This window comes from Sardina pilchardus, chromosome 16, assembly GCF_963854185.1.
Source record: "Sardina pilchardus chromosome 16, fSarPil1.1, whole genome shotgun sequence".
Lineage (NCBI taxonomy): Eukaryota > Metazoa > Chordata > Actinopteri > Clupeiformes > Clupeidae > Sardina > Sardina pilchardus.
In genome coordinates, this window is record NC_085009.1 from 10,457,605 (window position 1) to 10,483,938 (window position 26,334).

General features: G+C 47.9%; 1 protein-coding gene across 2 annotated transcripts; it reads right to left on the bottom strand.

Moving 5' to 3' along the window:
* per1b (period circadian clock 1b) lies at positions 1 to 26,334 on the bottom strand. 2 transcript variants are annotated; one of them, XM_062517103.1, is made up of 20 exons: positions 26,164 to 26,334; positions 17,847 to 18,758; positions 16,468 to 16,724; positions 16,217 to 16,338; positions 14,698 to 14,899; positions 14,124 to 14,318; positions 13,828 to 13,906; positions 13,299 to 13,405; positions 12,254 to 12,407; positions 11,073 to 11,337; positions 10,373 to 10,481; positions 9,907 to 10,072; positions 9,426 to 9,544; positions 8,338 to 8,481; positions 7,674 to 8,030; positions 4,710 to 5,701; positions 3,863 to 4,088; positions 2,816 to 3,008; positions 2,403 to 2,553; positions 1 to 1,915 (listed from the first exon to the last, which is right to left on the bottom strand). In XM_062517103.1, the coding sequence occupies exons 2-20, from the start codon at positions 18,218 to 18,220 to the stop codon at positions 1,595 to 1,597; spliced, it is 4,533 nt and encodes a 1,510-aa protein (XP_062373087.1). In that variant the 5' UTR covers positions 18,221 to 18,758; positions 26,164 to 26,334; the 3' UTR covers positions 1 to 1,594. The 2 variants fall into 2 exon arrangements, with proteins under 2 accessions (XP_062373087.1, XP_062373088.1); XM_062517104.1 differs by lacking the exon at positions 8,338 to 8,481.

The following is a 26,334-nucleotide window of genomic DNA, read 5'->3' on the forward strand; positions in this document are numbered from 1 at the left end:
ATCATTTCATTGTTTTATTATTATTATAATAATTTTTTCCAATATAAAGAAATTCACAAAAAAAATACAAACGGCTGAGGACCACTGAAGCAGAGAATCACATCACCCTGAAAAAACAGACAGGAAATAGGAGAGAGATGACAACCAAGACGACCACTTGGAATAGCTGCAGAGAGATGTTGGTCATAGAGAGAGAGAGAGAGAGAAATGGGGAAAAAGATAGAGACAAGGAGAGAAAGAAAGAGAGTGTGTGACTCCCTCGTCTGGTGTCTTCTTCATCATTAATAGTGTTTCGGCCATGTTGTCCAAAGACTCTTTTAATCCTGTCTCCCTTTGTTGTCCATGCATCCACCTCTAGTCGTCACCTCCATCCTCGTCAAGTTGGGGTATTCCGTCCAAGCTGTAGAACAGGCACTGGCCAATGGCAATGTCCCAATGCCTCTGTCCAATCAGTAGACAATGGCCCCTACAAGGGGCCACTGGCTAGGTGGTTACCATAGACACCGTTGCCTTGATACTTCTTAGGAGTCCACAAAGAGTCGTGGAATGTCCAACTTATCAGAGTTCATTTGTTGTGCGCCTGACAATATACATAGTGTGAAATGTGAACATCAACAGGTTCCTGGCTAATGTAACCCAAATACGGAGTTACAAACTACACCCGCTTGTTACCATGACGATATATACAACTTCTGTTGTGTTGTAGTGTATTCCGTGTCTGTATCTGAACAATCCACTTCCGGATTTCATCAACACCCGTTATACACAAGACTTCATGGAAAGGACATTCTGTACAATGACGAAGTATAAAAACAATAAGAGTACTGGTCATAAAACAAGGTAAACCGGTTTGTTTAGGTCTTGTTTCTGGAGTAAATTTTGGTCAGAGACAGACTGCTTTCACAGACCTTTTTTTTTGTTTTGTTTTTTCAGCTACAAAAATAAGTGTTTGAAAAACTTTCTGCAGACACAAGTTTGGAAAAAAAAAAAAGAAATACTGAGGAACATTTGCATTCCCCCCAGGCAGCATTCCACAGAACAACACACAGGAGGTCTGAGCAGGTAAATCCCCCCTCTTTTCCTTGCCAAATAAAACTACCCAGCGGGAATGAACCCGGGTGGATTAAACCAAATCCCTCTATGTTGGGGGGAGGGGGGTTCGGGGGGGAGCACTGGCTGCAACATTACTGTCTACACATTACAGTGGCCATTTCACCTTCTTATAAAAACGACATTCATTTGCTTAGTGCCTTGTCTTGCGCTTGATTGCACTTCTGAGCAAAACTCTCTCAAGAGAAAAAAAAATTATACCAGGAGACATAAGAAGTCTGTACCATACAATAACCGTCAACAACGTCCCGTGACCGTAGTCTTGTCGTTAAGACTGCTAACGGTCAGTAAGTAAAAACCTCTGTGGGAGAACCGTCAACAACGTCCCGTGACCGTAGTCTTGTCGTTAAGACTGCTAACGGTCAGTAAGTAAAAACCTCTGTGGGAGAGGCATTGGGAGCAGACAGAGTGCAGTGAGCACCTTCACGTCTTGTCCCATAACAGTCCCGAAAAGCAGCACTGCTGCCCTCTTTGCTTAGTGAAGTCAGTGCGTCATCACTATGACTTTCGACTGCTCCGATTGTGACGACGTCATTTCCTGCTCCTCCGTCGCCATTTCCTGGTCTTTGCCCAGTGCATTGTCTGTCTCTGCGTCCTCGACCACCACCACTTCGGACCCTTTCCTCTTCTCGGCCTCCGCGTCGCCCTCCTCCATGGCCGTGTCGGCCGGGGTCAGTTTCTCGGCGGACGCGGCGGCCTCCTCTGTGGTGGTGAGCGCGCTGCAGAGCTCCATCTCGTGGATCTCCACGTCGAAGGGAGGTGCTGGTGGGGCGGTGGTGGTAGGGGATTTGCACCCTTGGCATGCCTGTATGAGAAAAACAACAATCAACCATGCAGTAAGGGAGGAGGAAAGCTTATTTTTAAAGACGCCATTGAAGGACAACTGGTATGTATTTATTGATGCTGACACATTACTTCATGGTAACATTACCAAAAAAATATATATAATCGTATCAAACATACAGAGCACTATTCTATGTTTCAGAGACTGTTTGGTTGCAATCATCAGAGAGAATAGTATGTATACAGTTAAATAGTCTTTCAAATGAACCAATGGCAATGCTGGCAGGCAAACTATAGGTGTTGTGTGCCGTTGTTGGAGTGATGCACCTATACCTTAGGTCAGCACTCCAGATTAAGGTATGTATTGAGCGGTGTCTTAGATAATGTCATGATAATTGGACTAAACTGTAGTGTTTCGCACACTAGTTCTTAAGTATAGACTGACAGATTATTTTAACAGCTGTGTCTGACTCTGTGATGGCCACTTGAGGAACTGGGGGGGTACTGACCGATATGTTGATGGCGCGGGGCAGCCGTCCGGTGCGGATCCACGGGTGGACCTGGCTCAGCTCTCGCTTCTGCTCCTCGGTGAAGCGCGGCTGTTGCTTCTGCATGGCCCTCAGAGCCATCCGGTCCTCACGCAGCACCGTCTCACGGTCTCTGTGTCACACACACACACACACACAATAACATTAATACTTCGAATTAATACTGCCATTGTATTAAAACTTCTCAAAAACTCAAAATGATGTTTACTCTTGGGCACAACTATAAACCTGTGGTCAAAAAGGGCCCTGCATGCTTGGAATATTTAATCTAATTAATCTAACATAATCCAATCTAATCCGACTACTTATTGTTATAAATACTCTTTATTGACGCAGGTTTCATTTCCATTGCGAGCAAGGACATTAGTGCACACCTGGTGGGCAGCTGGTAGGTCATCATGACCTTGTCGTCCGTGTTGGCCATGAGGAGCCAGATGGGGTCCTGGAGGACGCACTTGATGAACTGAGCCTCGCCGTCGCCACCTGCTGACTGCTTGCGGGAGTGGTCATTCTCCGACGAGTCGATGCTGCCAAAGTATTTACTGGTGTTGCTGCTCTGGCTGCTTCCTGTAGGGGGGGAAAGAGAAAACACATCCAAAGGGTAAAGTCAGAGGTGACTTGGACCAAACAGGCAACAGGGAGAATGCAATAGAGTTAAGTGTGTGGTGTGGTGGATTGAGTGGTATCCTTTAAGTCATGTGTTTGTAAACATGTCTGTGTAGGTAGATGGAGTTGTGTAAATACTGTATGAGTCCTTGATTTATGGTCTCATATCCAATTCATACAAAATGTGTAATGAAATAAGGGAGAGGGAGACCAACGAATGACACTGTTTTTTTTCTTATGTAGCAGTATGGTACTTAAGCTCTATTTTTAGATACATTATTGAAAAAATGTCCCTCTGTCTTGTATCTGTGTTACAGGAAAGCCTCAGAACAGAGGAAGTGTCTGGTTTGTTTTCTGCAACATTAGATAAAAGTAAACTGAGCGTGCAATGGTGGTGTGTTTTCTGTGTGTGTCTGGAATGTGTGCGTTTCTGTGGTGTCTTGACAGCCAGGCTACTCTAAACATGGAACGGATGCAGAACATCTGCGGAACATGTGCATGTGTCGCAGGAAATATACATACAGTATTTATCTCTGTGATCGCTAGAGCCCTCTCTTCCGTAGCTAGTCTTGTTTAGTTAGTTTCATTGATTATTGTGAAAGATTAGTGTTACTGGATACATTCTGCATTGGTTCTTCGTTCAGTGTAGCCTGACTGTGAGAGTAAACTTTTACAATTTTGTATCTGATGTTTCGTGAGTGTGTGTGTGTGTGTGTGTGTGTGTGTGTGTATGCGTGTGTGAAAAAAGAACAGTAAAGATCATTCGTTAGCCATTGGGCGTCAGTCCAAGCGGGCAGTTTAAGGGGGCGACTCACTGGTCCGGCTCCCCGACGAGCTGCAGCCGTTGGAGTTGGAGTTGGAGCCCGAGCCCGAGCCCGAGCCCGAGCCTGAGCCCGAGGATCCCAAACCGGATCCAGAGGACCCTGAGCCCGAGGACCCGGAGCCAGAGGCGGCCGACCCTGTGCCCGACCTGGAGTCCTCCTGTAGTAGGAGGTCCAGGAAGTCACTCGAGGTCGACATGGCGTCATTGTTGGCTTCGCCCTGTGGACACAGGAGACACAACAACGCAATGATTTAGAATGAGCTTTAAGTCAGTTGGTACTATAAGACAAAAGCCCTCAGATGAAAAGAGACTTCAACATGAGAGTTAGCATGGAGGATAACATGAGAGTTAGCATAGAGAGAAGATAACATGAGAGTTAGCATAGAGAGAAGATAACATGAGAGTTAGCATAGAGAGAAGATAACGTGAGAGTTAGCATAGAGAGTTAGCATAGAGAGAAGATAACATGAGAGTTAGCATAGAGAGGATAACATGAGAGTTAGCATAGAGAGAAGATAACATGAGAGTTAGCATAGAGAGAAGATAACATGAGAGTTAGCATAGAGAGAAGATAACATGAGAGTTAGCATAGAGAGAAGATAACGTGAGAGTTAGCATAGAGAGTTAGCATAGAGAGAAGATAACATGAGAGTTAGCATAGAGAGAAGATAACATGAGAGTTAGCATAGAGAGAAGATAACATGAGAGTTAGCATAGAGAGTTAGCATAGAGAGAAGATAACATGACAGTTAGCATAGAGAGGATAACATGAGAGTTAGCATAGAGAGAAGATAACATGACAGTTAGCATAGAGAGGGCAACATGGCATGTTCACTCACATTCTCATTGTCTTTGGAGTCCTCGGCTCCTCCTCTCTGGCCGCTGACCCCTGCCGTGGACATGGCTTGCTGGGCCGACCCCTCCAGACGGCTGCTGGGCGGCTCCTCGAGCTGGAGCAGGTTGAGCGGAGACGAGCACCGGCTGGAGGGCAGGAGCATGGACTCCTCCCCGCCGCCGCCGCCCTCCCTCTGGCTGCTGGACAGCGGCGTGCTGGAGCGAGATGCGGGGCGGGGCCCCTGGGCGAGGGTGGGCGTCGCGGTCGTCTGCTGCTGCTGCTGCTGCAGGCTTCTGGGCGGAAGTGGCGCCATGCCGGGGATGACCCCGCCAGCGCCCGCCGCGGCGAAGGGTGGCACGAAGGCCGAGTTCGGGTTGAAGAAGGGCACGGTGCCCATGCCCGTGGCCGCGAGGGCCGGCTGGGCGAGGGGCGCGTTCATCTGCGGGAACATGTAGTTGGGCAGCACCAACGCCATCATGGGGGGCATCTGCGGCATGGGGGGCATCTGCGGCATCTGCGGCATGGGCGGCATCTGGGGCATCTGCGGCATGGGCGGCATCTGCGGCATAGGCGGCATCTGCGGCATAGGCGGCATCTGCGGCATAGGCGGCATTTGCGGCATGGGCGGCATCTGCGCCATCTGCGGCGACATGGGGACGTTCTGCAGCGGGAAGCGGAGGCCGGCCTGCAGCGACGGGTCGGTCAGAGGCGGGTAGAGCGGGTAGAGGGGCAGCATGCCCGGCGGGTAGGACACCGACGGCAGGCTGGCCTGGGAGCCCACGGACGTGGGCCAGGACGAGGAGGTGGTCGGGGGCCCCAGGGGGAAGGTGGAGGTAAGGGGGGCCGCCGGTAGGGTGGGCACGGGGGGCCCCGTGGGGCCTCGCAAGGCTTGGCTGCCCTGGTCGATCGACTCCTGGTGCTTCAGGCGCTTGCCGCCCCGGCCCCGACGCCGACTACTGCTGCCTGCTGCAGGGTAGTCACGGGAACAGCGCACCCCTGTGGAGAACAAATGACATAGCATGAATAATTTGAACAATATATTTTTTTTGTATGGCATTTGGGAATTGATCATAAATTACAAAATCCTATCACAAAATCTTTGATAGGACAAAAAATCCCATTACAGATCATATGCAACATTTACATAGAGAAATTTAGTTGATGCTAAAGGGAAAAATGATGGTACAGTCCGAGTACGACATGATGTTAGTGCAGTGTGCATGTGTTTAAGAATGGCATCTACAATGATTCCCATCACCATCTATCTCATAGCTAAATCTATTAGCTTACGATCTTGTAAAATACTGTCTGGTGTTTCACAGCCTATTATCGCCTAGAGACCTGTCTGCACTGCCCTGTTGACGGAGAATGGTACTGGATACAAACAACTATTTAATTCAGTTAAGAGCGCATTTAGCGGCACAATACATCGAAACAGAGGCCGCACAGGGAGCTGAACGTCCACTGAAAGGAAAGGAGAGCTGAGGTGAACCGAAGCGCAGCTATTACATTAAGTGCAGCTCCTGATTCAACGCGAGACATTTTCCACATCTTCAAACCAGTGCCTGTTCTACAAAAAGAATTCATGAACAAAAAACCCCCCCAAATAAACAAACAAAAAAAACAAGGTTGTATTTCATCAAAGTTATAGCGCTACTTCAGCTGTGCACGTGTCAGCCACACAAAGGCCTCCATAGTCCATATCAAATGAGCCCAATTATCTAGCCTCACACAGTCCAACCGTGTGTTGTTGAGCAGAGTGTCATTTTCTACTCAAGTAGCATTTTTTCTTTCGCCCACATACTTATGCAACCTATCCACAGCGGAGACTGCAGGAGGTGGCTGCACTGCTAAGGCGCACTACATGGGAATGTGTGGAGAGTGGAGAGCTAAGAGCTCAAAGTAACGGGCCGTCTTGGTGCTCCAAATGCCACTAACGGCAAATACGGTCATTTTTATTCGTCGTTTAGACATATCTAACAGCGAACAGATGATTCGACCAGATTTGACCCAATTTTCAGCCGCTGAAATGGGTTGAGAAAAGGTGACGAGGGTGAAACGTCTATAAAAAAAAAAAGGGACATGTGATGGGCCTGGTCACATCCAGCCTTGACGTATAGATTACCAAACCAAGGCAGGAAAAAAGCACATGTCGCTACATAGACGCGTGAACATGTAGGTGAGCAACAGATTGGACGATGCGACAAGGAGAGATGTTTGCATATGTGGTGATGCATGTGTGTGTGGGTGTGAGTGAGAAAACAAGAGACACCATAGGTGTGGTAGGTGTGTGAGCGAATGTGTGTATTAGCACATGGATACTATCTGTGTGTGTGTGTGTGTGTGTGTGTGTGTGTTAGCACGTGGATGCTATGTGTATGTGTGTTTGCGTGTGCCTGTATGTGTTCATGTGAGTGTGTGTTTGTGTGTGTGTGTGTGTAAGCACGTGGATGTTATGTGTGTATGCTTGTGCATTCCTTCTAATCAGGATGCTTGTGGACGGTGGAAGAGTGAAGGGTTACGGTTGATAGTGGTGTGGTAGCTACCGAGTCTTTGGTATTATTTGCCCTCAATGGTGCCTTCCAGGCAGCGCTGCCTTCAAGGCACTACTCCCCTCAGTTTAGGGGTAGGATGAGGGTTGAGGGGGTTAGGGTTAGGAATAGGGTAAAGGTAGTGCCTTTTAGGCTGTGCTGCCTGGAAGGTGCCGTTGGGGGCAAAAAAACACCATTGAGCTACGAGGGGAAAATACACATTACAACATGGAACACTCTAGAAGTGTGTGAGTGTGTGAGGTTGTGTCTGAGAGTATGTCAGGCAGGAGTGTGGCTGGTGGTCTGGTGCTTTGTCTGTGTGTGTGTGTGTGTGTGTGCGCGCGCGTGCGTGTGTGTCTCTGTGTGTGTGTGTGTGTGTGTGTGTGTGTGTGTGTGTCTCTGTGTGTGTGTGTGTGTGTGTGTGTGTGTGTGGTTACCTCTGGCCAGTGGCGTAGCGGTGTGCCTCCTCAGCGGCGTGGCCGGGTCGAACACGCGCAGCTGGCTCAGGTCGCGGAAGCGGTACAGGAAGTTCTGCTCCTCCTTCTGCGTGTGCGCCGACAGCACCTCCTTCGTCAGGCCACGCCTGCTCGCAGCGCCACCTCCTCCTCCACCTCGCCGAGACTCCCTCTCGGAGGCCAGAGGCGCCGGGCTGGGCGCGGGCGTGGGCGTGACGGGCACCGGCGGAGGGGAGAAGGCGGTGGCGGTGGTGGCAGTGGTGGGGGCGGGGGTCACCGACACTTGGGCCGTGGGAGGTGCTGACGATGGGGTGGGAGGGGCATCCTCCATGACTATGTCTGATTGGGTGAAACAGGGAGAAGGGGAGGAGAGAGAGAAAAAAAAAGAAGGGAGGCAGAGAGAGGACAGTGTTAGAGAGCGATGCAAGGGTGAGCGAGTGACACATTGAAAAAGAGATAGAGGGGGAAAAAAAGAGAGCAAGAGAGTATGTCAAACGTACACAGAGACTGATGTCTGTGACTAATGACTAATGCCAGCTTTAGTATGGAACAAGAGAGGCTACAGAGGATGACAAGCACACGCGCGCGCGCACACGCACTCGCGCACACACACACACACACAAACGTACACACTCAGCCTGACTACCTGACTCAGGCGGTTTCTTGTCTCCCACGTGGACGATGGTGCTGCTGAAACTGCACTGAGAGGTTACCGAGGCGACGCTTTCGGGTTTGGGCAATGCGAGGGGGGGTAAAGGAGGAGCCTCCCCCACAAGAGCTACCGCCGGACCTGTGGTGTTCCATACACACACACACACACACACACACAACCATACATCCATACACACACACATGCATGCACACATGCACCCATACACACACATACACACACATACACATACACATACACATACACACACATACAAACTTCCATGAGTCACGATCCATGATGTTGTCAAGCTTTTTTGTGCAACGTTCAAAGTGTCACCGGTTTTGTGCTGAGAAGTCTTGATTTGTTCACACTGTGCTATTAGCAAGTCAGGCACACACACTGTCAGATCGCTCTCGCTCTCTCACAGACACGCGCGCACGCACACACGCACGCACACAAGCTAACTAACACTTTTTGCTGTCACTGCAAACATCTCAGTGTCATGCTGAAGATGTTTTAATATTCATGAGTGAATGACCTTTCAAAACAACAATTACTTTTCTATGCTGGAAAAGGTAATGTGTCAGTTGCTGCAATGCAATGAAAAACAAGCAGTTTATGGACAAAGCTCAATGCCATGTATAATTTCAGCCCGCAAGTAATTACAGTGCTCTATTTATAGCCACGACCGTGTTCCGATTTGCACTTTGCTGTACTTGCAATCCCCAACTCATATTAGGCATTGCAAGTACAGGAGTATGCGAATTGGAACGCTGCCTGCGTCCAGAATAGTCCAGAATTTGAAAGGGAGTGAGAGGATTTAAAAGGGTACTTGGATAGACGTCAGTATTTTGGATGGAGTCAATTACTTGATTCAGCCTAATTGGGTGTGAAAGCGGATTAAGACACTGGCATAAGCCAGTTTTGGGTCTTGGCAGGGATTAAGTTCAGGGTCACTTTTTCTTTTTGGTGTGGTACCTAGACCTATTTTAGAAATAGTCAGCACTATAACGGGGCAAAGCTGTGTTTAGGTTGTGACTGATTGTGGCGTCTCCTGGCTGTTCCTAGGTCAGTGTGCATACCTTCAGAGTTGCCTGCAGTCTCCTGCTGCTTGTCGTCGTCAGAGGTCGAGGAGGCCGTGCAGGAGGAGGAGCCACACTTCCTCTTGACCGTGCTGGGCATGTTGCAGCCCTCCAAGTACCTGCAACAGGAGAAGCGCAGGAGATGAGGCCAGGACTTCGGAACGAGTAAACAAGGGGTACGGTTACAAGAGAGAACGAAGAAAACAAGAGAGACCGAAGCACATCCAAACACACACAACCAAAAAACCTCAAGCTAAAAGTGTGCAGAGAATTACCATTCAATACAATAACGTTACTATAATGTGTGTGGTGTCTCTGTACGCTTTCTTATGACTACTACAGTATGTGCACCAGTGATGTGTACATATCTGAAAAGCATGTGAATTCATCCTTTTAGATTCATTTGCCTTGGGCCACATTTGGGATCACTCAATCATACTGATAGTCTCACACACACACTAACACACACACACACACACACCTTATGATGCTGTCCAGGCAGTTGATCTGCTGGTAGGAGTAGGCACTGGGCGGCTCCTTCCTCATGAGCTGAGAGGGAGCCGTGTTCTTGGGGGGCAGGACCGTCTGCGGGTTCAAGCTGCCGATTGGCTCAGAGCCTCTGATGGCTCTCAAAGTTCCGCTGGCCCCTGGGAACACGAGAGGAGAGGACTTTTATTTAACAAACTCTCACGTGTGGCGCGTTTGCCAAGATAAATAATTTGGCACATTATTTTCAAGAGGGTCAGTAAACAGTTTATCATTTCTTAAGGAGTGACCTTACTTAGTTGGTTAGTTTCTACGATCAAACATCTTTGGTATGTCCAGAGGTAATTAAGGCTATTCTAAAGACCCCTCTGAATGTTGACATATCTTTCTGTAGAGAGGGGCGACTACATTCTTCTGAGGGCACGAACAGGATATGACTGTGGCGTGTGTGAGTTCCGTACCGGTGTTGGCATGCTTCCGTGGCGGAGGGCGATTTCTGGACTCGATGAACACCTGCTGACCGCTGGTCTTCACCATGTGCACGTCCTTGCAGATCTGCTGGAAGGTCATCTGGAGCGGGAAACAAATCATTTATGGAAATCGGGACGTTATTGACAACGTGAAGTGACTAATGACAAGTGAGGGCTGAGCCGGAGTGGTCTATTTTTCAGGAGCGATTTGAATGTGAATGCCTTTGAATAATTTTGAATATGATCAAAATGGATGTGGCCATGCAAAAAGCGACAGTAATTTTTGCTCTTTCTGTCTATTCATGGGGCAGGCCGTATGAGATATGCCCACATTCATGTGTAAAAGTGCGAAGGTTACAGGAAAATAGATTTGGGGGAAGCGGTGACGACTTAATCACGGTGATCTCATTTCTCGTTTCAGACGCTCGAGGGCACCGCGCACATCTCGAAAACTCAACTTTGGCTGACTATAACAAAAGGTCTGCCTTTAGACCGGCTCCCAATTTTCAATCAAGGATGTGCGTGCTTTGACTGCACTCTCATGCAAACTTGATAAACATCACATTTTCATATGTGAGCATGTGTGGGCTAATCTGTGACCCTGTGTGTGTGTGTTTATGTCCACTTATGTGTGTGTGTGTGTGTGTGTGTGTGTGTGTGTGTGTGTGTGTGCGTGCGCACGTCCACTCACCGGCTTGAGGAGCTGCGCGGCGGCGATGATGTCCTCGGGCACGGGCCCGGTGCTCTCGGACGAGCTGGCGGCGCTCTGGTGCTGCTCGTGGGAGCCGCCGTGGGAGCCACTGCTGGTCAGGCTGCTGTAGCCCTGCGAGCCGCCGCAGTGGACCGGCTGCGCCAGGAGCCGGTGGATCTGCTCGCTCAGCTGCGGGATCTCGGGCACCATGGAGCGCGCCTCGGCCGCCCGCGGAGGGGTGAACACGTCCTCGTTCAGAGGGCTCCTGGGGGAACGGTTGGGGGAAGATGAGGGGTTAATGGTGAAAACACGTGTGTGTGTGTGTGTGTGTGTGTGTGTGTGTGTGTGTGTGTGTGTGTGCGTGAGTCAGTGTGTGTGTGTGTGTGTGTGAGAGAGTGGGTGTGTGGCTGTATGTGTGTGTCTGTGTGTTTGTGACCCAGTACAATGCTGCCAACATCTTCAAACACATTGGGTGTGAGACACAGGAAACACACCACGCACACACACATTTCACACACACATCAGTCAACCACCATGTGTTCCATCAACCACCTGGTATCTAATGTGACCTACTGACGAATAATCGGCAATCTCTGTGTGTGTGTGTGTGTATGTTCTGTGTACATGTGTGTTTAGGGCCAGCATTTGAAAAATTCCAAGTTCCAAAGAAAAAAGGAACTTTCACTGAATCTGTGAAAGTGAGGTAAGAGTGAAGCGAACACTAATAGAACACCGTGGCAAACCGTTTTTGCGAGTCAAAATGGAGTCATTAGCTGGTCTTTGGCAACTCCATGTCCTCGTGTTTCATAAGAAATGAAGATGGTGCTAAAAATACGCACAAGCGCTAGATTCTAAGCTAACGGCACTGTGCGCCTCAGGCAGCAGGTGGGAATCCAGAGTGGTATCCAATGGTTACAGACAACTCTTGCAGGTCACCCCTTGCAGGTTCTTATGAAAGACTGTGCTGTGACTCTAGTGCCTAGGGCAAGCAACAGATTGCTGCTGTCGAATCTCTAGGTTTGACATCATTTCGATGCTCGCGCAACGTGCAAAAATGCTAATCCACCAGATGTAAAAATGTCACTGCATGTGAGTCTACTCTGTATGTGGGTGTGTGCAAATGTGTATACAGTAAGTGTATGTGTGTGTGTTTGTGTGTGTGTGCGTGCGCTCAGACTTACGTTCTGACTTTGTGGCGTCCTACAATGAAGGCCACCTTCCTGCTCCAGGGGTTGACAAAGGAGGACCAGGAGGTGTCGATGGTCAGGTACTCCCCGCTGCGCGCGCACATCCGCAGGGGAGAGTGGTCGAAGGGCTGCCCAGCAAACTGGAGGACTAAAGGGGCAGAGAGAGGAGAGATGGAGAGTGTGTGAGAGAGTGCTCCTCCAACAAGCACAACAAAGAGTGTGCGTGTGTGTGTGTGTGTGTGTGTGTGTGTGTGTTTGTGTGAGGCCAGGTGTACCAAAGAGCTCCTGAGAGCCCGACCAGCTATTTCTAAAAAGCGAGTGAACAGAGTGGGAAAAAAAGAAAGAAAGAAACTTGTTTGTGTTGGCGAGAGGAGAGAAATAAGAGGTGAGACAGGAGATACGAAGTGGACATTTTGTGAGTGTGAAGGACTTGGGGTGGGGGGGGGGGTGGGGGGGGGGAGGGGGGGGAGAGTGTGACCAGGCGGGGGGGCCGAACCGACCGAGTGACCAACTGGGAAACTGGGACAGGGAACGAGAGAGGGAGATGGAGGTGAGGGTGAGAATGAGTAGAAGGTGAATTCATAGTCCAGGTGACAAGTGTTACTCAACAAAAAGTAGGAGTTTCTGGCAACGGTGCAGGACCAGTCTGACACTGATGACCAACTAGCTCAGAGTATATAGTGTTATTTCAAAGTGAATGCAACTCTCAAGCTAACGAACATTCGTTAAAGATGTGTGTGCATGTGTGTTTGCGAGTGTGTCTGTGCCTGTGTGTGTATCTGTGTGCAGCAGCCCTAATGACAGAGAGAGAGAGAAAAACAGAGCTATCAAGACAATGGAGGAAAATAGAGAAAGAAGTGATGAGACATGTGAAAGAGTGCAGAGAGGAGAGAATCTCAAGGGGTCCATCTCCAGCTCAACCTTGAGGGTCAGAGGAAGAAAAAAAGACTGAGAGAATAAGAGAGCAACAGAGAAGATGAAAGGAAAATGATGAAAGGATGGATGGATGGATGGATGGATGGACAAACAGTGCACTCACTCTTCTTGTGAATAGCCACCATAATGTGTCTGTCCTCGGGGTGAACGTACAGCAGCACTGGTGTGCCTACCAGGTCCTGTGGCAGGTAACCTAGCAACGGCACCGCTCTGCAAGACAAGCACAGAAATGTTCCTTAGAACACAACTCGAGTGCAGTAGTTACCTTACACAAACATAACCGCGTCGCCATGGTAACTCAGGAGGGCCAGGACAAACATAACAAAAACACTAGATGCAAACTATTTGGAGAAATAATCATGGCATGTTAATTCCTATAACATGTCATCACAAATAACTATATCATAGTGCAGGAGTCATATGTTAAAAACAAATTAAATATTTATCGGTAATATTTCCCTTCTGCAGGAACAACATCTAATTGGTTCAGTCCATTAGACCACCAGCATTTTCACAGCTTGAAGCATCTATTTCTGATTTGAGAGAGAGAGAGAGAGAGACAGATGGAGATAGACAAGAAAAGAGAGAGAGAAAGAAAGGGACTGTCTGAGCGTTCGGAGAAAGAGACTGACCTCTCGTCTACCTCCTGGAAGAGGCAGCTGGGAGTGTGGCTGGTGGTGAAGATCCTTTTGTCTGGGGGAATACGGGGGGCTGGAGGACCGAGAGAGAGAGAGAGAGAGAATGTTACCAGGTCAAGTGAAAAGTGGGTTTATGTCACCTTCACCTTACCACACACACTAAAAGGTGAAAATTGGGCTTGAAGTAGGCGTAGATCACCACAATAATATAATCTATATTTATACTTGGTTGTACTTGAGTATATGGCATACTGCATACTCTAAGAGTGTGTTTGTGTGTGTGTGTGTACCTTCGTAACCCGAGTGGACCCTCTCGGCGATGAGCAGGCAGCAGGGCTGTGGCTCGGCGGCGTCCGAGTCGCGCAGCGTCAGCTGGTAGGGCGTCAGGCGGAACGGGTAGTAGCGCATCTCGCCGCCGTGCAGCGCGTCCGCACTGATGCGGCAGAACATCGACTTCTCCTGCGTGCAGTCCACTGGCGGGGAGGCTGAGGGAAAACACACACACACACGATTATCAAAAATGAGCAAGCAACTTCAGATCATCTTGTTCTGTGTGTGTGTGTGTGTGTGTGTGTGTGTGTGTGTGTGTGTGTGTGTGTGTGTGGCCACTATTTGGAAATCTGACAAAAATAGAACAACTGGGACAAGCAGACAAGCTCCTTGACTGTAGACAAAACCTCCGAATCCTGCTGCTTACGATTAATCAGCCAGGAGACTCTTTTCCTGTGTGTTTGTGTGTGTGTGTACAGTATGTGTGTTAGAGAGATAAAAAATATATTTGCTAAGGGGCGCAGGAATGTTCATCCCATAATAACCCGTGCCCTCTGACCCCTGGCGTTGAGCCCCGCGGAGTCTCGGTCTTACCGGAGCCGATGCAGGCGGCCCAGGGCGGCAGGCGGCAGGGCGCGGTGCTGCTGTAGAAGGTGCTGATGTCCTGCGGCGCCAGCAGCTCCGAGAACAGCGCCCCCTGCAGGCGCTCGGGCTTGCAGCGCATCAGCGAGGAGCTCTCCGGCGAGATGTACACCACCTTGCCCGACAGGAAGGACACGGCGATCGAACAGGTGTCCTGGAGGGGGGGAGAGGGAGGGAGAGAGAGAGAGAGAGATGAGTACATGGTAGATGAGTGTGGCTTCAGGGGAGGGGGAAAAAAAGGTAGCGGAAGGGGAGGAGGACGGAGAGAGCCGAAGAATAAAAAAAAGAAGGGCTCTAGGGAGACAGGGGGAAATGAGAAAGAAAAACAACGCAAAATTAAGAGAGAGAGAGAGAGAGAGAGGACGATTTGAGATGGTGGGTGGAGGGGAAAGACGCGGCACAGTGAGAACACCCCCCCCCGGAGAACACTGGCCGTGAGCCCATCCACGTACAGGAACATCACCCAATGTCCCCTCATCATGATAAGCAGACATGCAGAACATGAGCTTTTCCCCATTAAAGTCATCAACGACCGCCAAATAAGATGGCCATCTTTCAAATCGGCCCAAATCAATCTACCCAGGGCGATTTAGTGAGGCATCTCTGGTGACTGGCCGTTTAAATCCATTCATTCAATCCATTCATTCCCCTCCCCCCCCCCCCCCCCCCACCTCAGAGAGGGTGTCTTTGATGAGAATTGATTTAGTTCACAGGGTAACAAGAGTCTTGGTCGTGATAAAGAAAGACGGGAGAGGAGAGACGACGCACAAGAAATGATAGATGGAGAGAATACCAAGGAAAGCAAATGTGTAAGACTAAAGATCAAAAGGTGGTTGCTTCCCATTGAAAATCAAATCAACTATGATAGACCATGGCATCCTTTTAATTATTCACCCATAAGGGTGAAAACGATGGATTTATATGAACAATAAAAAAAATGGCGATAATAATATTATCATAAAAGGAATGCTAATGGATTTGAACTATATTTTTGAACATTTCAGGCTAATGAGGGATTCATGTGAGAGGTTGAAGGCTTGACCCTGGAACACTTGATACTAATTGTGTGATTGCACAACAGGCAGTGAATGAAAACATGCTTAATTATCAACGTTCATCTAACTGTGCGGTAACATCTACTTAGCGTGTGGAGTGTGAGTGTGTGTGTGTGTGTGTGTGTGTGTGGTTTGCCTCTGAAATGAGTACCACTCTATAAATACTCTTGACGTGAATTAGATTAGATTTGAATGTGTCAGTGGTTATGTATGTAACTCCCTCATTCCCCTCATTAAGAGACAGCTAGCTAGCCTTGTGTGCTAGCGGCACACAATGAGCATTAGCCCTTGCTTCAGCCAAACGATTCATATCTCTAACAGTACAGTCTGCCTCCTATGTCTGAAGGTCGCACTGTTTGAATCTATATGCAAATGTGTGTGTGTGTGTGTGTGTGTGTGTGTGTGTGTGTACGTACAGTGTTCTTGAGGGTGTACTCAGATGTGATGTTGTCCAGCTCATCGATGGTAAAAGCGGAGAGGTCCAGACTGCAGCCATGGCACTCCTCAATGTTCCACTGGTGGTAGTACTCTTGATTGGCTAAGGAAACACAAATACACACACTCTTACACTTTTCCGATTGACATTGTGAAAGAAAGAAAAAGAGGGTGTTTTGACCACACACACACACACAAACACACAAACACACACACAAACACACAAACCTACCTCGGACTTGCTTGACGCAGCTGAGCGCGTACTTGAGCGCGTTGAGCGTGGACGAGCGTCCCTTGGGCTTGCGCTCGGCCGGCAGGCGGATCTTGAGCTCCTTGAGGGCCTTCATCAGCTCCTTCTGCGTCCGGACGCGCGCCGACTGGTCGCTGCTGCAGCCGCTGGTGCTGGGGGGGTCGCGCTCCGAGCTGCCCCCGCTCAACAGGCTGTAGCCCAGCGAGCTGCTGGGGGGGGACGGGCTGTGGGAGTTTGAGCTGGTTCGAGAGAGAGAGAGAGAGAGGGAGAGAGAGAGAGATAGAAAGAACAAGGGAGAGATAGATATAGAGAGAGAGGGGGGAGAGAGAGAGAGAGAGAGAGAGACACTAAGCATATATATCTTGGAACACAAACATTCAAATGTTGCCGTTTGGGAGACACACAGAGGAGAGGAGGGTAACAGGGTTGACAAGATGGAGGACAGAGATGAGGAGAGGCTGAAGGTGGACTTTGGAAAGGAGTAAAAAAAAAGGAAAAAAGAGTGCATGACAAAACAGAGGTAAAGAGAGGGAGAGAGCGAATGAATGAAAGGAGTCTGGTGAAGATGCAGGAAGGGAGGGAGAAAATGAGGACGCGAGTGCAAGGGGCCGCGCAGGGGGTGCCCGCTAGAAGGACAGGAACAACAAGGACATGAACAAGAACAGAATAAGGAGGCTAAGGGAGGAGAGGATAACGAGATAAGAGAACATTACCGGGGACAAAACGGAGGGGAGCTTTTTAGCGATCAAAATGGACTTAAATAACATGAGAGAGGGAGGACGGGGGAGGTAGGGAAAAAGAGAGACAGAGCGAAGTGAAGGGTGTGTGTGTGTGTGTGTGTGTGTGTGTGTTCTGGCTGACGTGCACAGGCCTCTCTTTCATTAACGCTCCCTTTTGACTCAGCGCCTTTCCTTCAACCTCTCTCCGTTTACCTCATTGTCTTATTGCCCACATCTGGAAATCCCCCTGCCCTCTTCGGTCATATTAATTCTCTCACTTCCTGTACGAACTTCCCAACACTAGCCTGACATTTCCTATGCGCCTGGCGCCCTTCCTGTGAGAAAGGTGACCGCTGGGTCAGTCAGTAGAAAAGTGAAAACGTCCTAGTCCTACTTCATAATCCATAATTGGGCTTGTCTAAAACTCATATACATACATATATATATACTGTATATATATGACCATGAGAATCAGATGAAAGCCTAAGGGTTTGAGATCAACACTGAGTCTCAATGCAAGACTCAAGCAAAGCATATATACTGTATGTGGGCCTTTCTCGTGTTAGGTAACAGTGTGTGTGCCCATGGTTGACTGGCTGTCGGTGTGTCCACTGATTCCAAGGACGTGCTTTGTGTCCTTACCTCTTGTTGCTCTCCGTCGTCTCCAGCATCATCCCCGAGTCCTTGCCGTTGGACGAGCTCTGGTAGCTGCGCGGGAACTGCATCCCGCGCGAGCCGTTCTCCCGCTCCTCGCGCTCGCCGGAGTCGTTGCCGCTCGACAGCGCGTCCGTGTCGTCCGAGGTGGTGCCCTGCGGGTCGCCGCCGCCCGACGAGCCGCCGGCCCCTCCCGACGCGCCGCTCGGGGACGAGCCGCTGTCCCGGTTGACGCCCTCCGGCGACGTGGAGCCTCCGCTCATGTCGGGAGACCCGTGGCCGGCCTCGTCCTCTTCGTCGGCCTGACCGCCTCCGCCCCGTGAGCCGTTGCTAGGGGCAGCGTCATGGTTCTCATAACTCATACTAATATTACAGTTCTGATTGGCCGCTTGAATGATCACGGTGTTTGGCCAATTTGTCTCGGCGAGACTGGAAAAGGTGGAAATAAACTGTCGACTATGTGGGACTGCAAGGTCTGCAGAACAATTGAATCATGATTGTCTTTATGTCAGTCAATTGCTTCAAAACAATGATGATTCCCATAGGGTGGGTACAGGTGTACAAAACGAGAATGAAATAATGATCAAATGTGACCATGCAGGTGAAAGAACAGGTATTGTTTTTCAACTGCAGCTATACATAAAAATTGTTAATTTCGAAAGATCTCAGCCTGGAGAAGAGCTTGACCAGAAAAAAAGGCGCTTACAAAACAAATTTGGCTACCACTGAAGCAGCCAGATGGACCGTTGGGTAGAGTGTGAAGCAGACTGCTGCACGACGAAGGGTGGAAAAAAACGAGAGAGAGAGAATAATCTTTCTCTTTTTCCTTCAGCCTCGGCTCGATTGCCGCTCCTCTGAAATCATGCACGGGTTCTCTTCACGTCTTCCGACAAAAGTCACCTGTGAACAGACAAAAGGGGGAAAAAGAACCGTGAGGTTGAGTGGACAGACCATGGGAGACACCACCAGTTGTCCAGTAATACAGTCCAGTCATGAATAGGCTATTTCTCATCCCCGGGGTTCTCTACCCATCCTCTGAAAGAACAGCGGTGCTGAAGTGCAGTCAGTGTGCCTGGGAATCCTCTGAGAAACCTGTGCGACCGCAGCTTCAAATGGACGCAACCTTTTCAGTTCAAAGAGTGGACACACTATAAAGGGAACGGCAACGGTGGGGTGTGTGCACATGTGTGTGCACATGCAGGCACACACATACACACACACACACACACACACACACACACACACACACACACAGATATGTGTGCACAAACACATCAGTCCACAGATATCTAGGGGTTATTTGTCTCCCTGAGCTTTTCAGAGTCCATTTTCCTTTCTGTTTTAAAATGTACTACGCACTTCTTAATCACTATCCAAAAGTATGCATGCATTTGACTTAATTGTTCAGTATCAGCAATAATAATGTTTCATAGCATTTACCAGTCACATATGAGTTGAGTTAATGGGAAAACATGGTTTGTAAAAACTGTTCCAAAAACATAGGCAATAATACAGTCAAATCTGTGTGGCCCCATGCATCTAAGTGGTGGACTCTGATGACTCCTCCTTCCCCGGGCTTCAGAGGCTGAGCGCAGGCTGGGCCATGTGAGCATGAGTGGCCAGCGCCATGAATAACACCGAGACGCCGGGAGGGGGGAGGCTGCAACACCAAGCACGCATGCACCTATTCCACCCTCTGGCACACACACACGCACACACATACACAAACACCAATTGACCAGACCTGGAACAGCTCCAACAAACACACAAATCACACACACACACACACACATACACACACACAGGGAAATAGTGAATGACCAGATATGCTGGAGGAGTGCCAAATGACATTAACAAATACCCCGGGCCGGCGGTCTCTGCCAGCGCTGTGGCAGACACTGTCCAGCCAGCCTGTGCTTGAGTTGTTTATGATCATGAATGATGAAAAAAACAAAACACAACCAAAAATAAAACCTTGGCCGTCTAAAAATCCGAAATGCTCTCATGAAAATTTGATATATTTTTTTTGTACAGTGAAGCGATCTAGACACACACACACACACTCTCTCTCTCTCTCTCTCTTAATCAAGTTGTTTAATATGTTCGACACCTGCTTGAGGCGGTGTAGTCAAAGTGTCGACTTTTATCCAAATTAAATTACACTCGGCTGCGTAAATTATACCCTGCCCCTTAGTGACTTGTGTCTCCCGAGAGGAGCACGGAGGAGCGAGGGCTTCATTTATGACTGGATGAAAAACCATGCATATCACCATGCCAACCATCCCTAAGCCCAGGATGCGGAGGGAAATGAGGGGAGGGATGCTGAGCTAGAGAGAGATAGAGAGAGAGTGAGCGAGAGGGAGAGAAAGAGAAGGTGCGAGTGAACACGCAAAGACTCTCTGATCCATCTCCCATGTACTGCGTCATGAACCTTAAAATGAGCCCCACTTTTTCGGGCTAATTCATCAAGTGCGCACGACTTTTCTCGACGCTTGCGGTCTAAAAGTGTTGTCAGGTCTGTCCCGGCTCTCTGAGCGGCTATTTTGGAACGGTTCCTTCATGTCCTGCACATTCTACTGACGCACTCGTACACCTGCCACCTATTTCTGCCTCCGAGACAAGTAATCCTATAAGCCAGTGAATGGCAACCTATGAAGTAACCACTGTGACACTGTAAAACAAGTGTGTGTGTGTGTGTGTGTGTGTGTGTGTGTGTGTGTGTGCGCAGAGGAGTGAGGTTATTCACGCCTCACCTGGAAGGGAAGGGTATGTCCTACCTCTAACCCTGGGTGGCTTCTGGTTCAACCAAGAGCCTTTATCACAGACAGCAAAAATCCAATTGACAAGTCTGGGTATGTGCATACTTGGTCCAGGTAGGCCAGTTATTTGGTCTCGCAAATAGTACACCATGGTAATGGCTTAAAGGGGTTCTTTAGTAGATCAGTAACCTTTATAAGCAGCAACAAAAGTTGTGCAATACCTGAATACACACTGTTTTGATTCTGAACAAGATATGCTGCCAGAACACCAGATGATGAGCATCAACAAAAAACAGAGCCAGATAAGAGTGCAAGGTCCAACATCAACTGATGGGACATCTGATAGCAGAGGAAGAGAGGCAACAGTGAGAGAGAGAGAGAGAGAGAGAATGTGCCAGAAAGGTCTCAGTAACATGATGGACAGCTGGACCTTCACCATGCATCTCAGAGCCCATCCCAGTAGAGACAGATGTGAGCGTGGGTATATCTAAGTACTGAGGCACACTTCCCACAGCCTCTCCTCTCCTCCAGTCTGAACCGGCCTGCCGTGTGTGCTGGAGAAGCGGCCTGCATGCTGCAGCCAGTCCACCCACACACACACACACACACACACACACACACACACACTTTCACACAGACACAGACTCTCTCTGTCTGTGTCTCTCTCCGTCTCTCTCTCTCTCTCTCTCTCATAAACACATGCACACGCACACACAGGTAACACCTGTCATGACCCATCTCCATACTTGCAGGAATCAACACAAAAACAACCCAGTGGAAAACAAGACCCCCTACTCTGCATAAAGAAAAGCCTATAGCATCCATAAAAACATCTTCAGCTGCCTTCATTCTGCTGTCACAAAAGCTTGCTTTCCGAAGTTGCCCAGCATCCATAGTCTTCACTAAGCTCTCATGACTTACCATGAGTTTCCTACCCGTTGAGAGCCCGACCACTAACAAACACATTTAGCTGGTGTTCTACTGAGAACCATCTGCATGTTTTCCACCACAGACAATGTCAATTATGCAATTAATATTATGCAACTAGGATGAATCACTGGTAGGCAAGTTCTGATATGACTGACCGCCATCCGTCATGTACCACACAATCGCCTGTTTTACAGAACTATGGGGCCAGAATCAATAAATGGGATGGTGTTTCCCAATTTCTATAAAACTCTGAGCAACTCTGCGCATGACGATTTCTACTCTCCTCTCCTGATCAACTATGAACACTGACAGGGGTCTCAATGCAAGAGATCTAGTTCATAAAGGCTACTGAAGCTGCCTTGCGGATAGACAAAATTAAAACGCTAACCCGACACCTGCTGATTCTGAACACTCCTCTACAGCCTCGTGCTCGCCGTGTCTAATGATGCGCCGTGCACCCTATACCGTGCCTGCGCTACTAATTTAACTGAGAGCGCACGACAAGACAGTCGCTGCGTGCTTGCTTTGGCGTTTCCCTATCGGTATAGACCACAACATCACACGATTTCGGAAAGTGAACATCGAGCATCCAGACGGGTTAATACATTTGTCTTATCGTTACAGCGCAGGGGGGGGGGAACACATTCGTTATTGACATACTCATTTAGAATAAAACTCTAGGCAATGACCAAATCGAACACAGCAAAATTGCGTTCACACTCCGGCTCCAGAACAAAAAAGCAGCACAATGCAGCACAATTCACCCACCGGTATAAGAAGAGGGCGATATTCAGGATATTCCGTGCTTTTTAGCGGTGTTCAACACAGGGTTTGAACGGCTATGGTCGTGCCGGTTTGAAATGGTGATTCGTGGAGAGGATTTGACCGTAGGCAACTTGAAAACTCCCTCGGTGTATTATAATGGCAGGCAGAAATTGGTAGAATTCTTCTGCTTGGTGGCGTTGACGGCAGAACAGCGCCCTCGCTGCTCATTTCTGATTATTCGCCCGCCGTAGAAATCATTGCGTAATGGAGCAACGCGATTGGTTGGTGGCCTTCCACCAGGTCTGCCTACGACGCTCCATGTAAACACTCAGTGCACGTGTACAGAGCAGTGATTTCGTTAGGCCCTCCTCGCTCCTCACTGGTCAGCTCCACTAGCCAATGACTGAGTTTACCGTTCTCATTTCCCCCCAGACTGGACTGCGATTGGTCCATCGCTCGAGCACATTCTGAGTGTAGGCGACTATCACCTGCGCTTCCACGCTTTCGTTCATATTGTAAGTAATTTAATAATTTAGCCTACTGAACTTCCTCAATGCAGACCCAGTTGTCTGACAAAATACCCTGACTGACTATTTAACACTAGCCTTCAGATAGCATGGTAACTTGAAATAAACTCATTGACTTAAAACCTGAAATAAAACCATTGACTAAAACAAAAGAACTTATACTAGGATACATTAGGAGCTATTAATTTGAGGTTGTGTTCTGGTGTCTTGCTGTGTGCCAGTTCCTTGACGTCTTTCTCAGATATACTACATGATTAAGCTATTTCCAGGTCCTTCTCACAATAGTCTGCCTAAAGATAAACACTCTCTGCTCTGTCAATTCAAGCCTTTCACACAGGTCTGAAATAGTTACCTACGCCACCAGAAACATGAAAGACGTAGGCAGAGCCATTAGCCTAACTCTAGTGAATCCCTTTGTGTCTATAATTCTGGGATGTCACCTCTGCGAGTCTGCCAGTCCACCAGCCTATAACTCCCACAGTGCATTTGTGTTTTATTTATTTATTTTTGAATCGCAACCCAATACCCGGCTTTGCTCCAAAGGAGAGATGGAGCAAGACAGAGGGGTGGCGGTGCACATGAATAAATTCCATATGTATTATAGCCTACACAGTATTTGTCTGTCTCATACAGGATCATCAAGTCAAGTCACCACTTTTATTCATATGACTCATTTTTTTATGTACAGAGTGAATAACTAAATAAAATGGACTGATTTGCAAATTACCCGCATACATTTTGGTCTGAGGAATGAGGATGTTGTGTCTTGTTTGCTGAGGTTTTGCATATGCAATTCGTTGTCTCAAACTATCTATAGTCCTTCTATTGTGTGTTTGCAATTTTGTAATTAAGGTTTTTAAGGTTTTTTGTAATTAAGGATATATATATTAAAAAAAAAAAAAAAAACAGGTGCATTCCTAGCCTGCAACCCTTACAAGCAATACAAACTATTCACAGTGGACACAAGTCATCCAACTAATGTATCACTATCTTCCAAAAGGCAGAGGTCACATGGCATTCTCAAGTGACACAGTTCTTGTAGTCCACTAACACCCTCAATGCCCCGAGCGCTAGGCAGCTGCTATGCAGTAAGCCTTTTTTTTCTTCAAGGAGAGCATACAGAGAAACTGGAAAACCAAGAATACAATCACTTTACATGGTGTCGTCCAATATAAAGAATAAGAAACGCTTTGTTGTCAATATTATACTGAATGTTGTCTTTGCTATAATTGTCTTTGCTTTTGACCTAGTCAGTCTCAGTGTCCAAAAAATCTAAACATGGAAACAGAAACTCCTTGAGATATAGATAAGGTCTTTCCTTGGCTTAATGCCACTTTGTTACATTGAGTTACATCTTTTTACCATGTTCCTTTCACTACATCTCTATTCTGGCAAAAGGAGCAAGTAGCAAATCCGTAGAGATTACGAAGCAGCTGGGGTTTCCTTTTGCACCTTGAGATGACAAACAGACGTCACGTATGATGGATTACATGAAATACAGCATCTAAATAAGCCTATAGTTGACCTAATTTTATTCAGATAAGCCCAGACAATTTCCACCTGTGCAAGCAGTGAACTGCTACAGCCCGGAAACATCCTCATCCCAGAGCTATCACATGTCCGACAGGCATGTTTTGCAGGCAAATGGCCAACGGGTTCCATCAAAACGTTGACACTCACTGAGGCAACCCCCCTTTTTCTCCCTTTAGACTCTTCTTGCTTGACTTAGCATATCCCTTCTAATTTGTGTCACACTGCTCTCTCTCTCTCTCTCTCTCTTTCTCTCTCTCATCACCAGCTGGATGACATGATACTATCTGACCGCAATGAAGAGTGGTGCTGCTGCACCACCCGTCTCCATGCTGCCCTCTGAGCAGCACGTTGGGGATGAAAGCAGACTGGACACTTATAGGCTAGTGGAATTTGTTTACATTTTGTGGTGCAGATGCCTCAGCTGGCTGCACAACCCTGGCATACTGCAGAAATAGACTGATCAGAAATAAACACTACTGGATGGATTAGTTGGATGACAGACTGAAATGAGGCATATTAAAGAGATGGTGAGGGGTAGAGGTGGGAGGATTCTCATGGGTATGAATAGTACCTTCACACAGGCTAAATAGACATTATAACAAAACTGTTCTGGTTTCTCACAGTAGCCTGTCCTTCATTCACTGTTCAAAATGACACGGGCAACCCCAACATCGGCCACGATGGAGGTGACCTACCAAATTGACACAGATTGACCTTCATTCTAAGTACTTGTGCATCTGTTTGCCTGTCAAGGTATTCCTTGAATTTTCCCTTGGAGATCAATAAAGTATCAATCTATCAATATGGAAAAACCTCACTTTTTTGGAAAGGGGTAAGCAGTCTTGGCCAGCTGATAAACTGAAGCTGATATAGTGGCATTGGCCGTCACTTCTGATAGTCACTGAGTCACCAGAGGTCTCCATAGGTTATTCAGTATGACATGTCTCCACTGGATTATGTTCAGGTGTAGGCTACATGTGTTATAGAAAATACCTAATAGCCTAACCTACTTCTTTGCTACTAAAAAAAAAAGAGCTCTTTCAATTGTAGGCTAAGGAATCAGCGCATACCCACGCACTTGTCGTCTTTTCATTTTATTCCTGGAGAGATGACAACTAAACAGTCTACCTCCACATCTATTTGATGCCACCTGTGTTTGAGAGCGTGACGGCAAGTTAAGTACATATGCGCACATGCGCCTTCTGTGAGCTGTGGCCAACTTGTGCAACTACATATGGTAACACAAGCGTACATCGCCCAAGTGCCGATACAAGCAGAGCTATGCAACATTTTTTTAGATCCATTCTACCTACTGACACTTCCTTCACTCTATTATAGTCCATCCCGTGATAAACAGTGGCTAAATGTGTGCTGGATGGCAATAGAACTTCAACACGCTCAACAGCATAGTCTGTTACAACAAACCCAAACCGTGATATAGCCTATTTGTATGATAATGCAGACTATGTTAAAGACACATTGGGACCATTTTCAGAGTGATTCCAGGCAAAATAATCTCATCATGCAGCAACTGGCTATACAATGACAATCACTGATTGCTTTACATTGACCGGACATAGGCTACTGCTTACAACGTGAGAGGAGCGAAAGGCACGGGTGGACAATACAGGAGAATTTACATTATTCACGCAGGGTAACCTACTGAGCAGTCAAAACAGCCAACAAATAAATAGAGCTGTTAATTAAGGCGTTGTCTACTTTATCAAGTCACAAAGCGAAAGACTGCAGTCACCTTAGTAATAGCAAAACATTATGATTAATCCTTCTCACCTTTTAGCAGCGGGATATATAGGATATATTATTCCCCGGCTCTTGATGGCTGGTGTCAGTGTCGAGGCGTTGTCTTCATAATAACTACTCCACAAAAAGGTCGGTGGTTTGATTCTAGTGTCCTGGGTATGTTCAGCCGCACTCATGTACTTCCAGATAGTGTGGCACACA

Coding starts and splice junctions, on each gene's coding strand:
- per1b (XM_062517103.1), bottom strand. CDS start 18,220: ATGAGTTATGAGAACCATGACGCTGCCCCTAGCAACGGCTCACGGGGC. Junction 10,073..10,372: donor ACGGAAGCATGCCAACACCG/GTACGGAACTCA, acceptor TCGTGTTCCCAG/GGGCCAGCGGAACTTTGAGA. Junction 9,545..9,906: donor TGCCTGGACAGCATCATAAG/GTGTGTGTGTGT, acceptor CTCCTGTTGCAG/GTACTTGGAGGGCTGCAACA.